Source organism: Dermochelys coriacea, chromosome 1, assembly GCF_009764565.3.
Source record: "Dermochelys coriacea isolate rDerCor1 chromosome 1, rDerCor1.pri.v4, whole genome shotgun sequence".
NCBI classification, from domain to species: Eukaryota; Metazoa; Chordata; order Testudines; family Dermochelyidae; genus Dermochelys; species Dermochelys coriacea.
Window position 1 is genome coordinate 165,630,021 of NC_050068.2, and position 19,624 is coordinate 165,649,644.

A 19,624-nucleotide genomic window follows, 5' to 3' on the forward strand; every position below is an offset into this window, starting at 1 on the left:
AGTAAATCAGAGTAATATACTTGACAACACAAGAGTTGCTTCAGATTTACAACCATGTAACTGAGAGCAGAATCTGTCCCTGATTATTTTTTTAAGTTTTTATTACATCTAGTACATTAGTAACTTGACAATGGTCAACATTTGCAAGATCTGGGATTATTCAGCACCTCTAATAATTAGCAAGTCTAGTTAGGTGCCTAAATGGCTTGAGAAGCCTAACTCATTAGGCATCTAGGTTTGAATATTTTGAATTTTAGCTTTAGTTTTTAAAATTATTTTTATTCTCTTTTTCAGGGCTAATTTAGTTTAATTTTATACAGCTACTAATAGGTATCAAGAGCATTCTTGTGTCTTCCCACTATGATTGGTTTTCAAGGAATCCATTTCTAGCTCTCACTCAAGCCGAGATACTTCCATGAATGCCAGTTTCGTCTGAAAAAGAATTACGTAGTTCAGTAGCGATCAAGTCTGAGTTCGGACTACTGAGATGATCACAATGCAGCCGCTCAACATTGGAGCTACTTCCTTCCAGATGTTCTATCCGGTTACCTACAAGCACTTGTCTGCAATGTGTGGAAAGAAAAAAAAGTGTTGTTAGAGAGGACTTCAATTTTGGAGACATGCTGCAGATCTCATATAATTAGAGTTTATAAACATTATAGATTATTATATTCTAACACAAAAGGTATTGCATCCAACATGAGATAACTGTTTTGGACCTCATTATGATGGATAAAGATGAGTTAATTACTGGACTGGAAGCTAGTTGGTGGTCTAGGCAGTAGCGATCATGACCTGATTACATTCAATATGGGTGCACAGAGGACAGTCCCAACCACTAATCTATACTCTTGATGCTTCAAAAGGGCTAATTTCCCCCAAACGGAGGGAAATTATGAGCAAAATTGATTGGGAGGAAAATTTTAGACAACTGTGTTTGAAAACTGGGAGTTCTTTAAGAAGAGTTTATTAGATGACCAAAAGCCATGATTCCACGATCAAGAGGACGACTTTGGCTAAAAGCTCCTCTGAGTTCAGTGGCAAAGCAAAGGCAGCAATAAAATAAAAAAACATATAACGAATGTAAAAAGGGAAAATTGATATCAATCTATATAAGTTAGAAGTTATGAAGTGTTAAAAAAAACAATAAGAAGTTAAAGACAGCAGGGAAAAATCCATGGCAATCAGAGCTAAGTAAATTAGTTAGGAACAATTGTTCAGAACAAAAGAAATTCGAGCAATGGCATAGGCCCATTACGAGGTATAGTGCAATTGTTAATGACGATGCAGAAAAGGCAGAAGTTTTCAATAAATATTTCTGTTCTAAATTTGGAAAGAAGCAGGATGATGTATTCATATCACATGAGGTTGATGAAGTATTTTCCAATCCATTAGTATCTAAGGATGATGTTAAACAACATCTAGTAGGGAGAAACATTTTTAAATCAACATCTAGATAACTTGCACCCAAGAGTCCTAAAAGAGTTGGCTAAAGAGAACTACGGCTTGCTGATGTTAAATAAATCTTGGAATACTGGGAACATTCCAGAAGACTGGAAGAGTGCTAATCTGCCTGTATTCAAAAAGGAACAAACTTGATTTCATGATTTCATGAGATTATAAATTTGGCCGAAAAAGGTAACTGTGCAGATGTAATATATTTTGATTTTTAGCACACAACATTTTGATTAAAAAATTAGCATTAGACAATAACAATAAAGCATACATTAAATGGATTAAAATCTAGCTAATTGCTAGATCTCAAAAAGTAGTTGTCAATGGGGAATCCTCATGGAATGGCAGTGTTTCTACTGGGATTCCACAGAGAAAGGTACTGGGCCTTCTAGTAAACATTTTCATCAATGATCTGGAAGTAAATATAAAACCATTACTGGTAGACTCTGTGGATGACGCAAAGAGTGGAGGAATGGTAAATCATGAGGACAAGGCAGTCATACAGCGCAATCTGGTTACTTAGTAAACTGGGTCCATTCAAACAAAATGCTTTTTTAATACAAGTAAATGCAAAGCTATGCGTTTAGGAACAAAGAATGCAGACTACACTTACAGAATGGGAGACTAAAGCAGTGCCTGTGAAACAGGTTTAGGGGGCATAGTGGGAAAGTAACTCAACATGAGCTCCCACTGTGATGCTATGGCAAAAAGGGCTAATGTGATCCTTAGGTGTATAAACAGGAGGGTAGTGAATAGGAGAGAGAGAGAGTGTGTGTAGATGATTTTACCTCTGTATTTGGCATTGATAAGTCTGATACTGAAATAGTGCATACAGTTCTGGTATCCACATTTCAAAAGAATGTTGAAAAATTGGAAAGGGTGCAAAAAAGAGAGACAAAACATTATTCAAGTTCTGGAAATAATGCTTTACAGTGAGAGATTTAAAGAATATCAGCTCCATCTGCTTATCAACAAGAAGATTGAGAGGTGACTTAATTACAGTGTATAAATACCTTTACAGGGAGAAAATACCAGCTTCTAAAGGACGTTTTAATCTAGCAGAGAAAGGCATAACAAGAAGCTAACTGGAAGCTGAAGCCAGACACATTCAAATTAGCAATTTTTAAATTTAAATAAATTCTTAATGGTGAGGGTGATCACCCATTGGAACAAACTACAAGGGGAAGTGATAGATTTTCCTTCTTTTGATATCTTCAAATCAAGACTAATGCCTTTCCGGAAGATATACTTTGTGCCAAATATTAATTATGCTTTAGTCAAACAAATCTTATTGTACTCAAAACAGGACTAGCTGGATGAGATGTAATGGCTATGGCTGTGAGTTTGTCACGGAGGTCATGGATTCCGTGACTTTCCGTGACTTCTGCAGTGGCCACTACGGCTGGCCCGGGGGCTGCCTGAGCAGCTCAGGCAGCCCCCAGGACAGCCACATCAGCCACTGGTAGGGAATGCTTGGGCCACCCCCTTTTTCCCCCCCAGCAGCAGCAGGAGTTTCAGTGTGGGAGGGGTTCAGGGTGCTGAGTGGTGCTTACATCGGGGGACTCCCTGGAAGTGGCAACATGTCCCTCCCTCAGCTCCTAGCAGATGGCTCCGTGCATTGCCTCCGCCCACAGGTGCCTCCCCTGCAGCTCCCACTGGCTGCAGTTTGCAGCCAATGGAAGCTGTGGAGCCGGCACTCGGGGTGGAGGCAGCGCACGGAACCCTCTGGCCGCACCTTCGTCTAGAGGGAAGCTGCAAGGAGCCAGGTGGGGAGCCTGCCAGCCCTATCAACCGCCCCTCCAGCAACAGCAGGGGTCCTGGGCCACACACTGCCCCCTCTCCAGAGCACCTGCGGTGCTTCCTGGGCTGTTTCCCACAGAGCACCAGTGACGTCTCCCAGGCCCCCCCAAGATTCGGCAGGGATATATAGGACAAGTCATCGACTAGTCATGGGCCATGAATTTTTGTTTACTGCCTGTGACCTCTCCATGACTTTTACCAAAAATACCTGTGACTAAAACATAACTTGAGTTATGGTTTATAATATACAGGAAGTCAGACTATATTATCTAATAGTCCCTTCTGGCCACAAACTCTATGAAACCCTGGGCTGGTATGGCTGGCTACGGGATTTCAGTGTTACTGGATATATTATGCATAATTCTACAGAAACATTTTTCTCAGGCCTGCCTTCCCTTTGAAAAAAAATAAAACAGAAAAAATTAAAGAAAGGGATCCAGATTCAAAGTATGTGTCTACCCAGAAGAATATTCATATTTTAGTTACCATTGCTGTCTTGTTCTGAAAGATGGTGAGGAAAGGACTGAAAATATTAGAAACCAATTATATCCTTATTAGGCCTTGAAACTTAGTGCACTTCCCTAGGAAATCCAAACCCTTCCTCTATACCTTGTTGCAAAGTCTGAAGCACCGATTACACACTAATAAGTTTTAACAATATCTTGAAATACCAGGGAAGGAAAATGCATTGGTTTAGAGGGAGAAGGGGAAGTATTATAGTGAGAGCTGTATTTTTATCTTCGTAGATTTTGGGGGAACCTTTATATGAATCCTGGCAAGAGTTTTCAAAAGTCTTTGCAGGCTGTGATCCCGAAACTGACAACCAAGGGCCTGCTGCTGCATCTGCTGAATCCAACTGAAGTCAGACCGCACATGAGCTGGCAATTGCAGCATCAGGCCCTTAATATTTAAAAACAGTGAAATTGTTCATGACACTTTAGTAATAAAATCAATGATGTTTTGTGGTTAATATGAATGAAACATTATGTCACCTTTTGATGTTCCCCAGTACCACTTTCCTCCTACACAATTCCCTTTCAGGACTGCACCACTCTTTAAAAATATTGTTATTGCAGGTAGTGCTGTCTTATAAGACCGTTTTCCTTAGTGCGCAAGTAAACGTTTGGTCTTGGGAAGACATGCAGTGTTGTTGTTAACTTTTGTTCTGGGTAGAGGGAGCTGTGCAAGTAACACAAGAATTTCCCTTCATCTCTGATTAGAGTAAATTCTTGAGGCAGGGTTGCCCCCTGGGAACTTGGCTTTGGGGTTGGGCAGAGATTCCTGAAAGAAGGGATTGCCCTGAAAACTGTCTGACCACCTCTGTTCCAGGACTGATGTATATGTGCAAATAAAACAAGTTACTCTTAATGCATACCGAGGTGCCATATCACTGATTTCATCTCCACTGGGAAACCAGCCTGCAAGGCCCTGAATATCTACTTTTTCTCACAGAGAGAGAACATTTCTGTATTAATTAGAAGCTTTAGGCCCTTATCTTGCAACTGACAGCATGCAGGCAAACCTACACCTATGTGGAGATATCTACTGACTTCAACAGAGCCCCACTCAGGTAAAGGGGTATGTCACACCAATCCAGTTGCTGGACTTGTGCCCTAAAGAATGTTTTCTGCTACCTTTTCTCCTAGCTAGTGGCAAATTTTTTAACCTTACCCTAATGATCTAGCAGTGGCCTCAGGAGGATCTTTGTCCTTAGCGTTACCAATTCTTGTGATAGTTGGAAATAACTGGAGCATATGGTGAAACAGAATGAAAACAGGTAGAACGTAAATCAAAAAAGGGCAGGTGTGTTGGGCTGGATAGCCTCTCCTGTTCCTAAAATTTCTTACAGTATGTTCTAACATCTAGAAAAACAATACAGAAGATGAACTTCAAACTCTAAATAAACAATCCATCATCCAGTGTTCCTTGCAGTTATTGACACCTATAGTTTGTATAAAATGCCCCTAGGGTTTAATTGGTTACCACAGCACTTTCAATGGGTTCCATTGGAAATACTAGTTACACTAGAGATTAATATGGCAATATTGTAATACTGCACAATACATGTCCTACGTGTTCTCTCTCAATGGCACAGTATAAAAGCTCACCTAATGTTTAGTCTTTTCTGTGTAAGTCTTGCAAGTACTCTGTTTACAACGAGGAATCACTCTTTCCTGGGAGAATATTACTTGTATACAATTTCTCCTGCCAATTCTTTAGGCACAGTAAATTAAAGGGAATTTGCCTCTGTAACCATGTAATTTTATGTTGGATATGCTTCTTGTATTATTTATGTCTTATTTGGAAATTAGTTTGCCTCCTGCTTTGCAGTTTCTTTGGGAAAGCTGCCTTTTTGTATTGTTGTTACCTTTTGTTAATGTCCCAAAGGCCTTAGCGTGCTGATCATAGAATATCAAGGTTGGAAGGGACCTCAGGAGATCATCTAGTCCAACCCCCTGCTTAAAGCAGGACCAATCCCCAATTTTTGGCCCACATCCCTAAATGGCCCCCTCAAGATTGAACTCCCAACCCTGGGTTTAGCAGGCCAATGCGCAAACCACTGAGCTATCCCTCCCCCCCATATTAGACTGTATTATTACTCCCTTTTACTACTATATTATACTATTGTTTGTGTCTGCTTGTTTGTGACCTAATCTGGAACCTCTCTCAACGGCTGGGCTGATTTCTTTGCCTCCTGATCAGCTTATGAAAAGCAGTGGGAACAGCGTTCCAGATTCATCCGTGTTTACACAAAGTTGTTTGCTCAAAGAAACCAGCAGCAAGCAAAGTAAACTAAATATGGACTGCATCAAATAAAAACTTAACTTAAGCAAAGTTCAAAATCTCCAATAATGTTAGGTCTACAACCCCACTAAACAAATCAGTGCTATGTGTCAATGGGCATTGCTTTCGTTTGGTCTATGTCACAGTCACAGAGGTTAGAGATGGAAATGAATGGCTAGATCACCTAGTCCTCCTACTTTTCCTGGAGAGTTCATAGAATCATAGAATATCAGGTTTGGAAGAGACCTCAGGAGGTCATCTAGTCCAACCCCCTGCTCAAAGCAGGACCAATCCCCAACTAAATCATCCCAGCCAGGGCTTTGTCAAACCTGACCTTAAAAACCTTGAAGGAAGGAGATTCCACCACCTCCCTAGGTAACCCATTCCAGTGTTTCACCACCCTCCTAGTGAATTTTTTTCCCTAATATCCAACCTAAACCTCCCCCACTAAAGGAACCACTACACTCCCAGAAAACAAGCCACCACTGCACAAAGAGGGATGTAAGGGCATGCCAAAGGTTGGGATTGAACCAGGGACCTTTAGATCTTCAGTCTAAAGTTCTCCCAACTGAGCTACTTTAGCAACTACAGAAAGGTAAGGTGACTTGCTCAAGGTCACACAACAGGTTAGTGACACAGCTGGGAATACAACCCAGGTTTTCTGAATCTGAGTCCAGTACCCTGTCCACTAAAACTTACATTTTTTTGATGTAAAATCACTTTTCACTGACCGGGAATTGAACCCAGGCTGTGGCAGCACCAAATCCTAACCACTAGACCACCAGGGAAGCAATTGTCCCCTACTTTGTCAAGTCTAGCTTTAAATTACTCAAATGATGAACTGCATTATGCTAACATGAGTCCATTTGTGATCTCTCTCAGTGTATCCTAGTATGTCACACAGGCTCATGAGACTGAGAAAGCTATTATGCTCTGCTGTGTCACTAATTCAGAACCTGACTCTAACACCAAGTAGTACCTTGTTCTGCAAGCAGTCCCTTTGAAATGGGACATCTCATACATAAGGAATTACCCAAAGTGAGTAAGGGTGACAAAATCAGGCCTTTGAGCATCAGAGGCTACTAATGAGTAAACCCAATTTAAAATGCAGCCTTTCACTTGCAGGCTGACCAGGACTGTGAATACTACAGAGGCAACACTCAGCTCCAGTTATAAGAACATAAGAACAGCCATACTGGGTCAAACCGAAGGTCCATCTAGCCCAGTATCCTGTCTTCCAACAGTGGCAGTGCCAGGTGCCCCAGAGGTAATGATCAGAACAGGGAATCATCAAGTGATCCATCCCCTATCACCCATTCCCAGCTTCTGGAAAACAAAGGTTATGGTGGGCAAGTGATTCAAGTAATTTCACAGCAACCCGTCCAACTGATTACGGACCATCCAGTTGGTCACCAACCACGCGCCACTTTGATGGCTTAACAGTATGAAGGACACCAATGCCAGAGTCATGAGGTGGTACCTTTCACTCCAGCCATATGACTTTCAGGTCACTCACCAACCCCGAAAGGCCCACACAAATGCAGACTTCTTTTCCCAGGTAGGAGGGGAAGATGAGGAAGAGGGGCCATCACTGGACACCCTCTTAAAAGGGTGTGTGTGTGATGGGGCGTGCATACTCTGCACTGGGACTGCAGGGGTTAACCCCTCACTGTGGTCTGAGGAAGCCAGGCCCCACAGACCTACTGGACATGCTCAAAGTGCTACACCAGCATCAGAGGGAGCAGCCTGACTCAGTCTGGGTGGTCTGCTGTAGGGGAAGGAGGTGTGTTGCTCGCTCCTGCTGAAGGCACTTCACAACACAGAGGCCAGCTAGCTGACAGCAACCCTCAACCCCCCAGGGTCTGGACGCAACTGAGGGAGAGGGAACTGGGGGAACTATGAAGCCACGAGATGCAGAGAAGTGGGTAGGAAGTAACCCAGGGAGTCTTTGTGTGGAGTTGGTTGGACAACTGGAGGCTAGCGTGGTGTGTTTCAGCCAGATCCCTGCTGAGCTGGTGACAGGCAACCCTGCCACTGACAGGGCCCTAGATTGGGACTCGGTGGAGAGGGAGGGCCTGGGTCCTGCTATCCTGGCTGCTGCCCACCATGAGGTGGTGGTCCATCCTGATGGTGACTGACTCTGGCTGGTAGGTTGCATAGCCCTGAGCCTGGGTGCAGTGATTGATTCCAACCACTAGACTGTGCAGCCATGGCTGGGGGTGCACAGGTGTGACTGTGGGCTCAACCTGCAACATGGTCTAAGCAATGCTGTATGCAGAGGTAATATCACTTTCATATTCCTACTTAATATTTCCCTGTTTATCCACTCCATTATCACAAATGCTTAACCACAGCATCACACTGGGAACCCTTGTTTAGTTGTTTGTTCACTATGACTCTTAACTCCTTCTCAGATGCTACTTTTCAGGATATAGTTCTCCACCCTGTACATATGACCTACATTCTTTGTTTGCATGATATGACTTTGCATTTGGCTTTATTAAAATGCAAATTATATGATTGCACCAGCTAATCAAGCAATCCAGATGGTTCAGAACAAGTGGCCTATTCTCCATTATTTCCCAATCTTTGTCTTGTCTGCAAACTATTGGTTGTGCTTTTATATTTTCTTCCAGACCATTGATAAAAATATTGAATAACATTGGACTGAGAACTGATTGATCCCTTCCATAGGCCAGCTAATAGAAAAACATGTCATGCTTTATGCACTGATATATATAATTAAGAATGTAGTCATTCTGTCATTTCAAGGTGAGTCAGGGTTGTGACGGATATTGCAACCCATGCAGTATCTTTGGGGACCGTTTGATTAAATTTATGAATGGTTTAGTATGATAGTGTTCTGCTCTATGGTGGAGGGTTACCACAGGTCTCCAGTGGGGAGTGATTAAGGCGAGCCACTTAAACTGTAAACAGCCTCCGACGTACCATCCCCTAGAGGTGGTTCTTGCATGTACTGACTCAAAGTGGGTTTTCAGAGACGAAGGATATATAAAGGCTGAGGTTAAAAGGAATCACGGTCTTCCTTCTGATCCAGCAAATGGACAGGACCTTTGGTCCTAAGCAGACCCCAAACCTTGCTGAAGGGTTGGAAGGGATGTTGGCCTACCAGACTCACCATGTGGAAGGTGAGTGATTCAGGTATGTTTAGTAAGCATGTAGAACTTGTGGTGGTTTTTATGTGTTGTCTCTAATGGTTTTGCCGTGTGAATAAATGTATCTTGCTTTGGAAGAGCTGCATGATACTTGTAACTGCTGGTACACACTGGGCATTGTTCTCAGAGAGAAAGCACAGACCAGGTGCTGGCATTTAGGTAGACTGACTTGTTGAGGATACCACAGAGTATGTCGGGGGGGCTGTACAGTCTTTACATTCCAGGCTGAAGGAAGTGGGATAAGGTTCCCTGCTCAGACTAGTGACAGCTGGAAACCTGAGACCTCATTGGGCACCCCTGGAGTGCGACAGAGGTGGGATACAAGTGCAGTTACCCTGAAACTGTGAACAAGTGTTACATGCTGATTATAACGTGAATTAAACATATCATCTGCAGTATAACAGCCTTACTTACTTGACTGGTGTTGACCCAGATCGGGACATGTAGAGCAATATAAGGAACAGAAACCCCACAAATGCAGCAAGCCCAACCCAAAAGGCTATGACAATTGAATCTGTTAAAAAAGAAGCATGCAGCATCAGTGATAGAGTATCAAATGAAAAATGTGCAGATAAAACTGATGATCTCAAAGCATTTTATACCATTTAATTTTTTTTTACATTACCACTGAATGGTGGTATTATCGCTATTCATGATGGGGAAATTGAGGCACAACTTGATTAAGTGACTGTCCAAAGACACTATACAGTGGCTTGCAATATGAATCTGGGAATGAAATAAAGCAGGGATCGGCAACCTTTGGCATACAGCTCGCCAGGGTAAGCCCCCTCGTGGGCTGGGCCTGTTTGTTTACCTGCCGCGTCCGCAGGTTTGGCCAATCACAGCTCCCACTGGCCGCAGTTCGCCACTCCAGGCCAATGGGGGCCGCAGGAAGTGGCGTGGGCTGAGGTATGTGCTGGCCGCTGCTTTCCGCAGTCCCCATTGGCCTGGAGCGGCGAACCGCGCCCAGTGGGAGCTGTGATTGGCCGAGCCTGCGGATGCGGCCGGTAAACAAACCAGCCTGGCCCGCCAGGGGGCTTACCCTGGCAGGCCGCGGGCCAAAGGTTGCTGATCCCTGAAATAAAGCAATCCTAATTCTAGCCCCCTGCTCTAATCACTAATGTGACCAGCACTCCATGTATCTTTGGAAAAGCAATATATTACACATAAGAAGGTTTTGAGAATTTTATCCATTTGCAGATTACAAACTCAGTTCCTACCACTGAATCTCAGAACTCCAGTGTATGCACCTGTTATTTTAAAGGAAAACTGCACTCATATTGCTCAGCCTAACAGTCTATGAAGCAAATTCTGCCCTTGGATGTATGAGCACAATATCTATTGAACTCAACAGGAGCTCTGTGAATGCATTCAAAGGATGGAATGTGATCCTTAAACTCTTGCTAGCCAGGAATTTTAAAATTGACCTTTCAGAGTCTAAGGATGGAGGGAACAGCTTGTTGAAAAGTGCTAGGCTCACAAGCGACATCAATGTGTCAGTCCAATGGAAAATTCTGTACAGTAGCTTTCAAGTAGCTTTAGCACGTGCTTGACCGTCAGAAGTGTGTTTTTAATATTTAGATGGCATTTCTAGGACTGGCTACTCTCTTCTGGGGTCAGTGTGGAACTGTGCTACTCAGCCTTAATATCGTGAGGTGCCAGGGGCAGAACATCTGTGAAGTGTAACGAATTTATAAGCAGATGTTAACTTCTGTTGAGGTGAAAAACAAGGGTCATTGACTCAACAGGCAAATGTTTTACTAAGATAAAATAAATGTTTACCTCAAAGAACAAAAAACTGACGTTTATTGAAATAAACTCTATGTAGGATTATGTGCTTCTACTGAAAACACCTGGAATGTATCAGCAATTAGTCATAAATTAATTTACCGGGCTACCCATTTTATTCCCTATTAATCTAGTCTAATCTAAAGTTAGAGCTCACCTATTTAGGATTCCTATCAGGCAGTTGAGATTTGGCCACACTAACTAGATTTGGGTCACTGACTAACAGGATGGTGCAAAATGATGGTAAGAAAATTCCAAGCCTACTAGAGTTTCAACTCATTTTGGTTTTCATTTTGAAAGCAAAATTCAACCCAGGTTTAAAGAAGGAATTGCCAAGTGGAGTCAAGGCTCTGAGTTTTGACTCAGATTCAGGATGCTGTACAGCTCCTTCAAAAGACCTTTGCCAGGCTCTGAGGAGGTATAGAACACCTATAATGCAGCCCCCTGAAGACTAAAGTTGGGGAAGCAGCCATCTACAGCACCTGAAGATGCCAGACATGTGATAAACAAGCCAGACAGTGCCCCAGAAATATTAGACTGCAAAGCGGGGATTGTAGAGCACTGGCCTGGCCTCTCTCCCCAGTAAGTCTTTAAAGTAAGGAGGGAGGCTCTTGTATTGGGAGAGACCGTGTTCATACTCCAAGCAAACCTCAAGGGCTTGAAATGATGAAAAACAGTGTGAACTGCATCTGGTGGTTTGGAGTCATAAAACTCAGCACAAACCAGAACTAGAGGGGATTGTCCAACTTTAATAAGAGATACTGTTCATGGAGCTCACTGGAACCAATCAAGGTGCAACAATTTACATATGTAATGGAGGATAATATCACTCTGGATCTCAAGGTGGTATTTGAACTTGGGAGATATACAGTTGACATTTCCTGTTTTCAGCCTTTCACCAATTGGGATTTTCTTCTTTTCTTTAACAGATTTTATTCTAACTATATTTTTCACCTGCCTTTTTATAACTCAATTACAGGGTCCGCTTAATTATTATTTAGTAAAAAATGGGTAAAACTGCCCAATGTTATTAATAGAAAGAAAAATCTTTGAGTAATTCTCTGAAGTGATGCATCATTCCTCTTGTCCTCATAGCTGGCTTCAGATTCATCAGCAAGAGAAGCTCAGCCCTGTAATGTTAATATTGGACCAAAGGAACAAAAGCATTAAAATTGACCTGCACAGGAGAAAAAAATTGCTTATTTCCTTTTTTGCTTTGTTTGAAGTTGAAAATTCAGGTTTAGTCCACTCTAGAACGTTGGCGAATAGAAAACTAGTGATATTATGACATCTCACAAGAGACTGAAGCTCAGATGCAGCAATGCACTTAAACCTGTGCTTAATATAATCCTGCATACGAGGCCCATTGGCTTCAAATTGGGTGCTCTACTGTCCCATTTTTGCTGATACAGCTGTGCAAAGGGGACTTACAGCTGGTTTATGGCAGCAGTTGAGAGTTCCTTTAGTCTAAGGTAATCCTCAACTTTGCCCATCCCTCCAGCACGAGCAGAGTGACCTTTCCAAGGCAGGACCAGAGCACAATGGGGCCTTGAGGACCATTCTCTGCCAACAAGTTAGTAGCTGTGTCAGACCAGGGCAACTGCCCGGTGGTCCAGCAAGGGCATCCACTCTCAGGCTTTCATCTCCCTAGCTCTTGCCTCTCGAGTGGATACATGCATCCCTGCCTTCACTGTGTTATTCCCAGCACAGAGTTGCTCACACACTTGTTTTCTTTCTCTTTATAGATTAACAGGTATAATTGCTACACTTATAAGTTACCCCACAGCACTTCCTATGCAAGCCTACTTTATTCTTAAGGTAAAAAGCATTTCAGAGAAAATATTAAAAACCATAAAAGACCCTACACATATGCTAATATGTTTACCACAGTTCACTTTAACAGGGATCCTAGCAGGAGCACTCCTTTAGTTTCCTCACCAAAGGAGATTCCTTGTGGTTACAAGTTCATCACAGCTCCAGCTCAGAACAAGCACACAGACCATCCAACCCTACCCTAAGGATTGGGGTCCTTTGTGGACCAGGGGTCTTGTCCATTTGCTAGAGCAGGATGAAAGGCCTGAGCCAGTTTAAAACTAGGCTATTTATCCAAAAAGCCTTTCTTTGTCTGTTAGCCCCTGGAGGTCTACACAAACCTCTCCAGAGGGGTCACTTCAAAGGGCTGATAACAGAGGAAATACATTGGCATCCCCCTCCCTACTAGAGAAGGTACCATATAATTCCACAAGAATCATACACTATTGCATTTTTAATACAATGTACACAAAGGTATTAAACCTAATTCATTAAGGTTTAAATTAATTCAATACAGTTTGCCAGTATCTTGCTATATCCTAAGTAGTCTGTCACAGCAGTTCTCTATTCTGTGCAAGGGTGGTTCAGCCTCCAGCAGTCCCTAAAGTCTTCAGGAGAGAAGTCTTCAGAAAACAGATGTAAAGCCACCTATTCCCCAGCCCTTCCCAGGTGCACCAAGCATTGCTCTCCTCCACCTGGAGGTTAACCCCAGGATTTTTCAGATGTTAGTTTCAATATTATCAATTACTTTGCACTATAGAGAATGTTTCTTGTATGTCTGTTATACAAATAAGCAAAAATCTTTCAAGACTATAATTTATTCTTTGTAGTCTAGATCATTGACTGAAGTTTTTTGAACCTTTAATATTGTACTTGTATATATTCTAACATTTCTTTGGTAACAGTTAAACAGGAACCAATAATGTAATTTTGTCTTTTGTCACTTAACCATAAATTCCACCTGTCTGAAACATATTGGTTTTTAATTCATCCCTGGTGAATTTATCCTTTGGCTTCCATAAGATGAAGCCATGGAGTTACACTAGAAATGAATTTGACCTATCATGTTAAGTAATTTAAGATTTCATTAATATTAATTACACTCAAAATGGAAATTCTAATTTTCTCTAAGTGGAGTTATTATAATTGGATGGAATGAGTGACATCTTATTTCTTCATCAATTGAAAATAAATATCAAAGGCTAAAGGAATCTCCTTCCATGGCCATACTGTACATATGATTCATACAAGCACTTGGTCTTAGGTTTGCACAGCACCCAATGATGTCCATTATAATGCATTATTTTTGTTATGGTAATAAACATCAATATGATTAGAGATGAATGTCAGATAAAAGGAATAAAGTGTGCGTGTTCAGCTTCTTGTTGTTACTGATTAACCAAAATTTAACTTTTCTCCATTAAGATCTTAAAACCTTATGTAAATTTTAATGCAAGCCTGGCATTCCATGAAGAAAACCACTATTGCTGACAAAAAAAAAATCAATATAGAGTAACAAAAGATTATTTTGTTACTCTATTATGCAAACAGTTAGAAGTACAACAAACTACTGATTAACATCTCAGAATAGGCTTCCATTTAGTAAATTGTTTTAAAAAAATCTTTCCAATTAGATGAGTTAATATCAAAATCTTTCTCAAATATATATACTGTATATGAAATAACATTGCAGTATTAGTATCAACTACCATTAGAACCTAATAAGTGTTGTGTATGGAAATACAGAGGGTCATTTATACAAATTATGCATATATAACCCACTATAGTCTTACAAAGAGACGTGATAGTGAAGATATTAAGGGAGCTTATTCAACATATTTTGTTCTTATCTAACTCTTAACATACTAGATCAGCAGCTGTTACTATGCAATACTTACATTTATTAGCCTTCAACTTCCTTTCATCTACAGGAACTGGATCCAAATAGTCCCAGTAATATTCATAAGACCAATAATACTCAGATGAGTTTGTTCTGATAGCCATTTCAATCAGCTCGGAACTCCAATCTAATACTCTTTTTATTTTCGACGACACTTCAGTGTCCTCATATAGAGATTGCATAACTGATGCCTGTGTAAATCATTCTGGTAGTCCTCAGAACCTGCAACTCAAGGACTGCTTAGATAGCATTTAGCAGAAATGAATGTCTGACTATGACAGACACCTAATAGCAACATCTGTGGCTGGGGGGCAATTATGTACTAGCTATTTTGCACCCTGCTTTGTATTGACATGGATGTCAAATAAACAGTAATAGAATGGACAAAAGACAAAATGACTTATAAACTATTCCCCATGAGTAACTAGCATCAGTGAAGCCCTCAGATGAAACAGATTCTTGACCCACTGAAAAGAGCTTTCCTAAAAATTAATCATGACTCTGTCACATATACCCTAAGAGGGCCTAATAAATTACTCCTTAAATAAAAGCCAGTATTGGAACAGCTGGACATTTTGTAGCAAATATTTTAAATGATTTGCCTTAACACCAGCCACCCCCATCAAATGATGTAAAAATAGACCCCCAGCAGGATGTAAGTAGAAGAGATTCGGTGCTTTCAACAGTAATCTTTGCAATGCCTACACAAACACACGTGCATATGCAAAACCATTTTATTAGAAGAGAAATTACCAAACATTAACAGGAAGACAGATCCTCCATCACTTTTTAAATGTATTCCTGAGAACTAAACCGTACATCATGGTTATCCTAATCAGAGATGGCTGTTTATTCAGGCTAAGGTCCCAGAAAACTTCATCTCAAAAGACACAATATTTGGTGATAAGAGTTTGCTAGAGACTAAATGTGATTTCTGAATAGTGCCAGATTTCTCCTTTTGATATCTGTGTAGCATAGGGTCTCTACAATTATCTCTAAAACAGACTGACTGCAGAGGAGCATTTGTTGTCAGCCTGAAGCAGGAATCACAAATACAGCAGTAGGAGGCAGATTAGTTAAAATTAAATCTGTCAGTTTCAAAAGTACTACAGCTACTTGTTTATCTTACATACTTGTATAGTCCCCATCGCCACAGTAGTTGAGCACCTCACAATCTTTAATGCATTCATCTTCACAACACACCCTGAGAGGTAGAGAAATAACATTTATCTGCATATTGCAGATGAATAACTGAAGCCTAGATTCATAAAGATATTTAGGTTCCTAACTTCAATTGAAATCAATGGGAGTTAGATGCCTAAATACCTTTGAGGATCTGGGGTAAAAAGACTACGGCCTGGTCTATACTTGATTAACCTAGCTAAGTTGCTCGGGGCTGTGAAAAATGTCATGCCTTGAGCACTCCCTAGCTTGGTCAGCATAAACCCTGATGACCGGAGTAGGTCGAGGGAGAAATTCTTCCATTGATCTTGCTACCATATCTTGGAGAGTTGGATTAATTAAATTGATGGAAAACCTCTTTCTCTTGATGTAGGAAGAGTCTACACTACAGTGTCGCAACCACAGTGCCACAGCTGTGTGCTGTAGTGTAGGCATACCGTGTGTGTCTTGCCCAGAGTCACACAGGAAGTCTGTGGCAGAGCAAGAATTGAATGCACACCTCCCACAGCCCAGGCCAGAACTCTAACCACTGATCCATTCTTCCTCCCTGAGAATCTCCCTACTAGTTTTTGTGAGTTTAGTCATAACTGTCCTATCTTTAAGATGTTTTCTCTCTCCTGCTGCATTGTGAAAGACCCATATAAACAGGGGAAACTGACTGAGAAGAAGAAGTAGGGAAAATGACTTTCAACAAAGCTGTATCAACTGCTTGAAGTATGCAAAAAAAAAAAAAAGAGAATTATTTTCCCGCTAACATCTTTAGTTACAGTAAAGTAGTTCGTACAAGAGAAAGCAAAATCAAAATTCAAAAGTTTGATTCTGAAGTTGTGTGTTCCTTTTAACTTGGTTTTCTTCTGTCAGGCCTGTTTTTCCCCACCCAATAATAAGGCTCTTGCCCCACTGAGCAGTTTGATCCGTGCACACTTTTTCACATGGTCCTTTCTTCAAATAAGTCAGAGGTCACCATTTCTATGTGCATTCTAGTGCATGTTAGCTTACACTCTGCTTAGAAGGGAAAATAGAGAAAATAACCTAAAATTTATATTGCATCATCAGCCCCCAAATGCCAGCTTATTTGGAGGAAAAACTTGAAAAATGTTTCCCTCTCACAACCCTCCCAATGGCTTGCTCACAGCTCCTTCACTTCTCCCTGCTTTCCTCCAGTGGCTCCCATTCTGCTCCTGGACCCACTTAAGGAATGGCTACAACCTTATGGCTTGTCTACACTGGCAAGTTTTGTCGCCAAAAACTGTCTTTTGGCGACAAAACAGTGATAGCATACACACTGCAATGGGATTTTTGTCAGAGAGAGAGAAAAAAAAAGCTCAGTTTTGGCAACAAAAAACTTCCACCCCTCTGAGAGACTTTTATCTTTTCCCCTCTCTTTATTGTCAACAAACAGCCACTGTAAACACCAAGCCTTTTTTCCCCGATTTTATTGGCCTCCAGAAAGCGTCCCACAATTCCCATGCTGCCGCTCTGGTTAGTGGTTTGAACTCCGCTGCCCTGCAGCCAACCCACCCCTCCCCTTTGCAAGCCCCAGGAATTTTAAATCTCATTTCCTGCTTGCTGGCCTCCCAGGTGAGCATGGCTGGCTATCTCACCAAATGGGCTCCCGCTTGGACCACTGCTCAGCTGTTGGATCTGATCAGTATATGGGGAGAGGAGTCTGTTCAGTTGCAGCTGCGATTGAACCATAGGAATCGGGACACATATGGGCAAATTTCTCGAGGCTTGTGCGAAAAGGGCTATGATCAGGACACGCAGCAGTCCAGAGCGAAGATAAAGGAGCTGAGGCATGCATACCATAAGGCAAGGGAGGCAAACCATCACTCCGGTGGTGCACCTAAGACTTGCTCCTTTTATAAGGAGCTGAATGCTATCCTCGGTTGTGACCCCACCTCCATCGCTGATAGCCCCGTGGATACTTTGGAGGCTGCACAAAGGGTGGGTAACCCAGAGGCTGATATTCTGGATGAAGAAGTGGAGGTAGAAGAGGATGTGGAGCTCCCACTGGGGTCGCTCAGTGGGGCACGCAGCCAGGAACTTTTCTCCACTCCAGAAGTGCTCAATGGGGAGCGGGAAGCAGATGAGATGTCGGGTAAGTTGCTGTGGTTTGTGTAGGGAATCGAAAAGTAGATAGTGTTTTATGTGAGCTGGACATTGCCCTGTGTAGCTAATCTGCATGGCCAAGCAAGGTGTCGATGGACATCGAGACCTGCAGGGAATCCTCCAGAGCGAGACTCTGGAAAGTTTCCAAGAGGTACTTGTTAATCCTCCGCCGCAGATTCCAAGGGATTGCAGCCTTGTTAGTTTCCCACATTGTAGGAAACTGTACCACGCCATTCAGCAATCACTGGAGCTGGGACCAAAGTGGCATACAGCTGAGCTGCATATAGACGGGGGTGAAAGCATGCAGTAGTTGTGCCCTGGTTTCCCTGCTCACCCACAGCAGTGAGATGTCAGCAAGCAGGTTGGCTGCCTGTGAAAAAGTGTGTGATAATTTTAGAATGAGTTCCCTGCAAAGCTGCCCTGCAAGCCATGACAGTTTTGTCCATATGCACAACCGCCTTCTCCCCCACTCCCGACACTCACTATGACTGGGGTGCTCACGGAGCTGTGTGCCTAGAGTCAGTGAGAAAGTGATTGCTAAGTTCCAAAAGGCCCTTGTTACTGAAATGTTTCAATCATTTGCTGGAATGTAACAATCCCTCTTCTGTGCATTGCCCTCAGCAGTTGAGACCTTTAGGAACACACCATGTACCCCTGCCAACTGGCTTCGGCAGATAAGGAAGAAGTCGAGACACAGCACAGAAGACATGTTCATGGAGGTGCTGCAGCACGATGACAGACACATCAGGGAATGCAGACTGCTAGGAAGCCAATGCAGCATTTGCTAGGCAAGCGACAGAACGGATGATAAAAGTTATGCAGGATCAGACAGAGATGCTCAGGTCTTTGATATAGCTGCAGACTGAGCAGATCCGTGGTCGACCTCCACTGCAGCACATGTACAATTCTTTGCCAACCCGCCTATGGCCCCCCATGCCCACACATTCCTTTTCACTTCACAGCACTCCTGAGTTTCCCCATCACTCCACCCCCTCTCACAGCTTGGACAACGATAACGGGAGCTACACACAGTTGTGAGGTTTTACCCTTTTTAACAATAAGTAAAGGCTAAGGTATTTAATGGTACAGCATTTTTATTCTGTGTTCTACAAAAGCATATAGCAATCAATTCACTCTCGGGAACAGGCTTCTAAAGCATTTTGCTGCATGGATCTAGGGCCCCAAAATTGTACATGAATGCACCAGGGAAGCAACTCCAAAGCAGACGTGTTACTGCCCCTCATTGTCAAAGTGGTTCCTCAAAGCCTCTCTGATGTTAATAGCAGCCCTCTGGGCTCCTCTGACAGCCCTAGAATCTGGCTGTTCAAACTATGCAGCCAAGCGCTCTGCCTCAGTGCTCCACACCTGCGCAAACACTTCACCCTTAGATTCACACAGATTATGCAAAGTGCAGCATGTGGCGATGACCACCGGAATATTATCCTCTGTGAGGTCTAGCCTGCCACTGAGACACCTCCAGCAACCTTTCAAATGGCCAAAGGCACATTCGACTTCCATGTGGCACCTGCTTAGCCTGTTGTTAAAATGCTCCTTGCTGCTGTCCAGGTGCCCTGTGTAAGGTTTCATGAGCCAGGGCTTTAAGGGGTAAGATGGG

At 42.4% G+C, this 19,624-nt stretch overlaps 1 protein-coding gene, 1 long non-coding RNA gene and 1 other non-coding gene across 3 annotated transcripts; 1 reads left to right on the top strand and 2 right to left on the bottom strand.

Moving 5' to 3' along the window:
* Positions 1-81: 81 nt before the first annotated feature.
* On the bottom strand, positions 82-14,819 carry LOC119852913 (melanocortin 2 receptor accessory protein). Its single transcript, XM_038395050.2, has 3 exons — positions 14,714-14,819; positions 9,630-9,729; positions 82-563 (listed from the first exon to the last, which is right to left on the bottom strand). Exons 1-3 carry the CDS (start codon positions 14,817-14,819, stop codon positions 398-400), a joined length of 372 nt encoding a protein of 123 aa, XP_038250978.1. The 3' UTR covers positions 82-397.
* On the bottom strand, positions 6,550-6,622 carry TRNAF-GAA. Its single transcript has one exon. It is a non-coding gene; the product is annotated as a tRNA-Phe (tRNA).
* On the top strand, positions 7,800-14,980 carry LOC122458890. The gene is made up of 3 exons (XR_006279202.1): positions 7,800-7,964; positions 9,098-9,188; positions 14,876-14,980. It is a non-coding gene; the product is annotated as an uncharacterized LOC122458890 (long non-coding RNA).
* Positions 14,981-19,624: the final 4,644 nt, after the last annotated feature.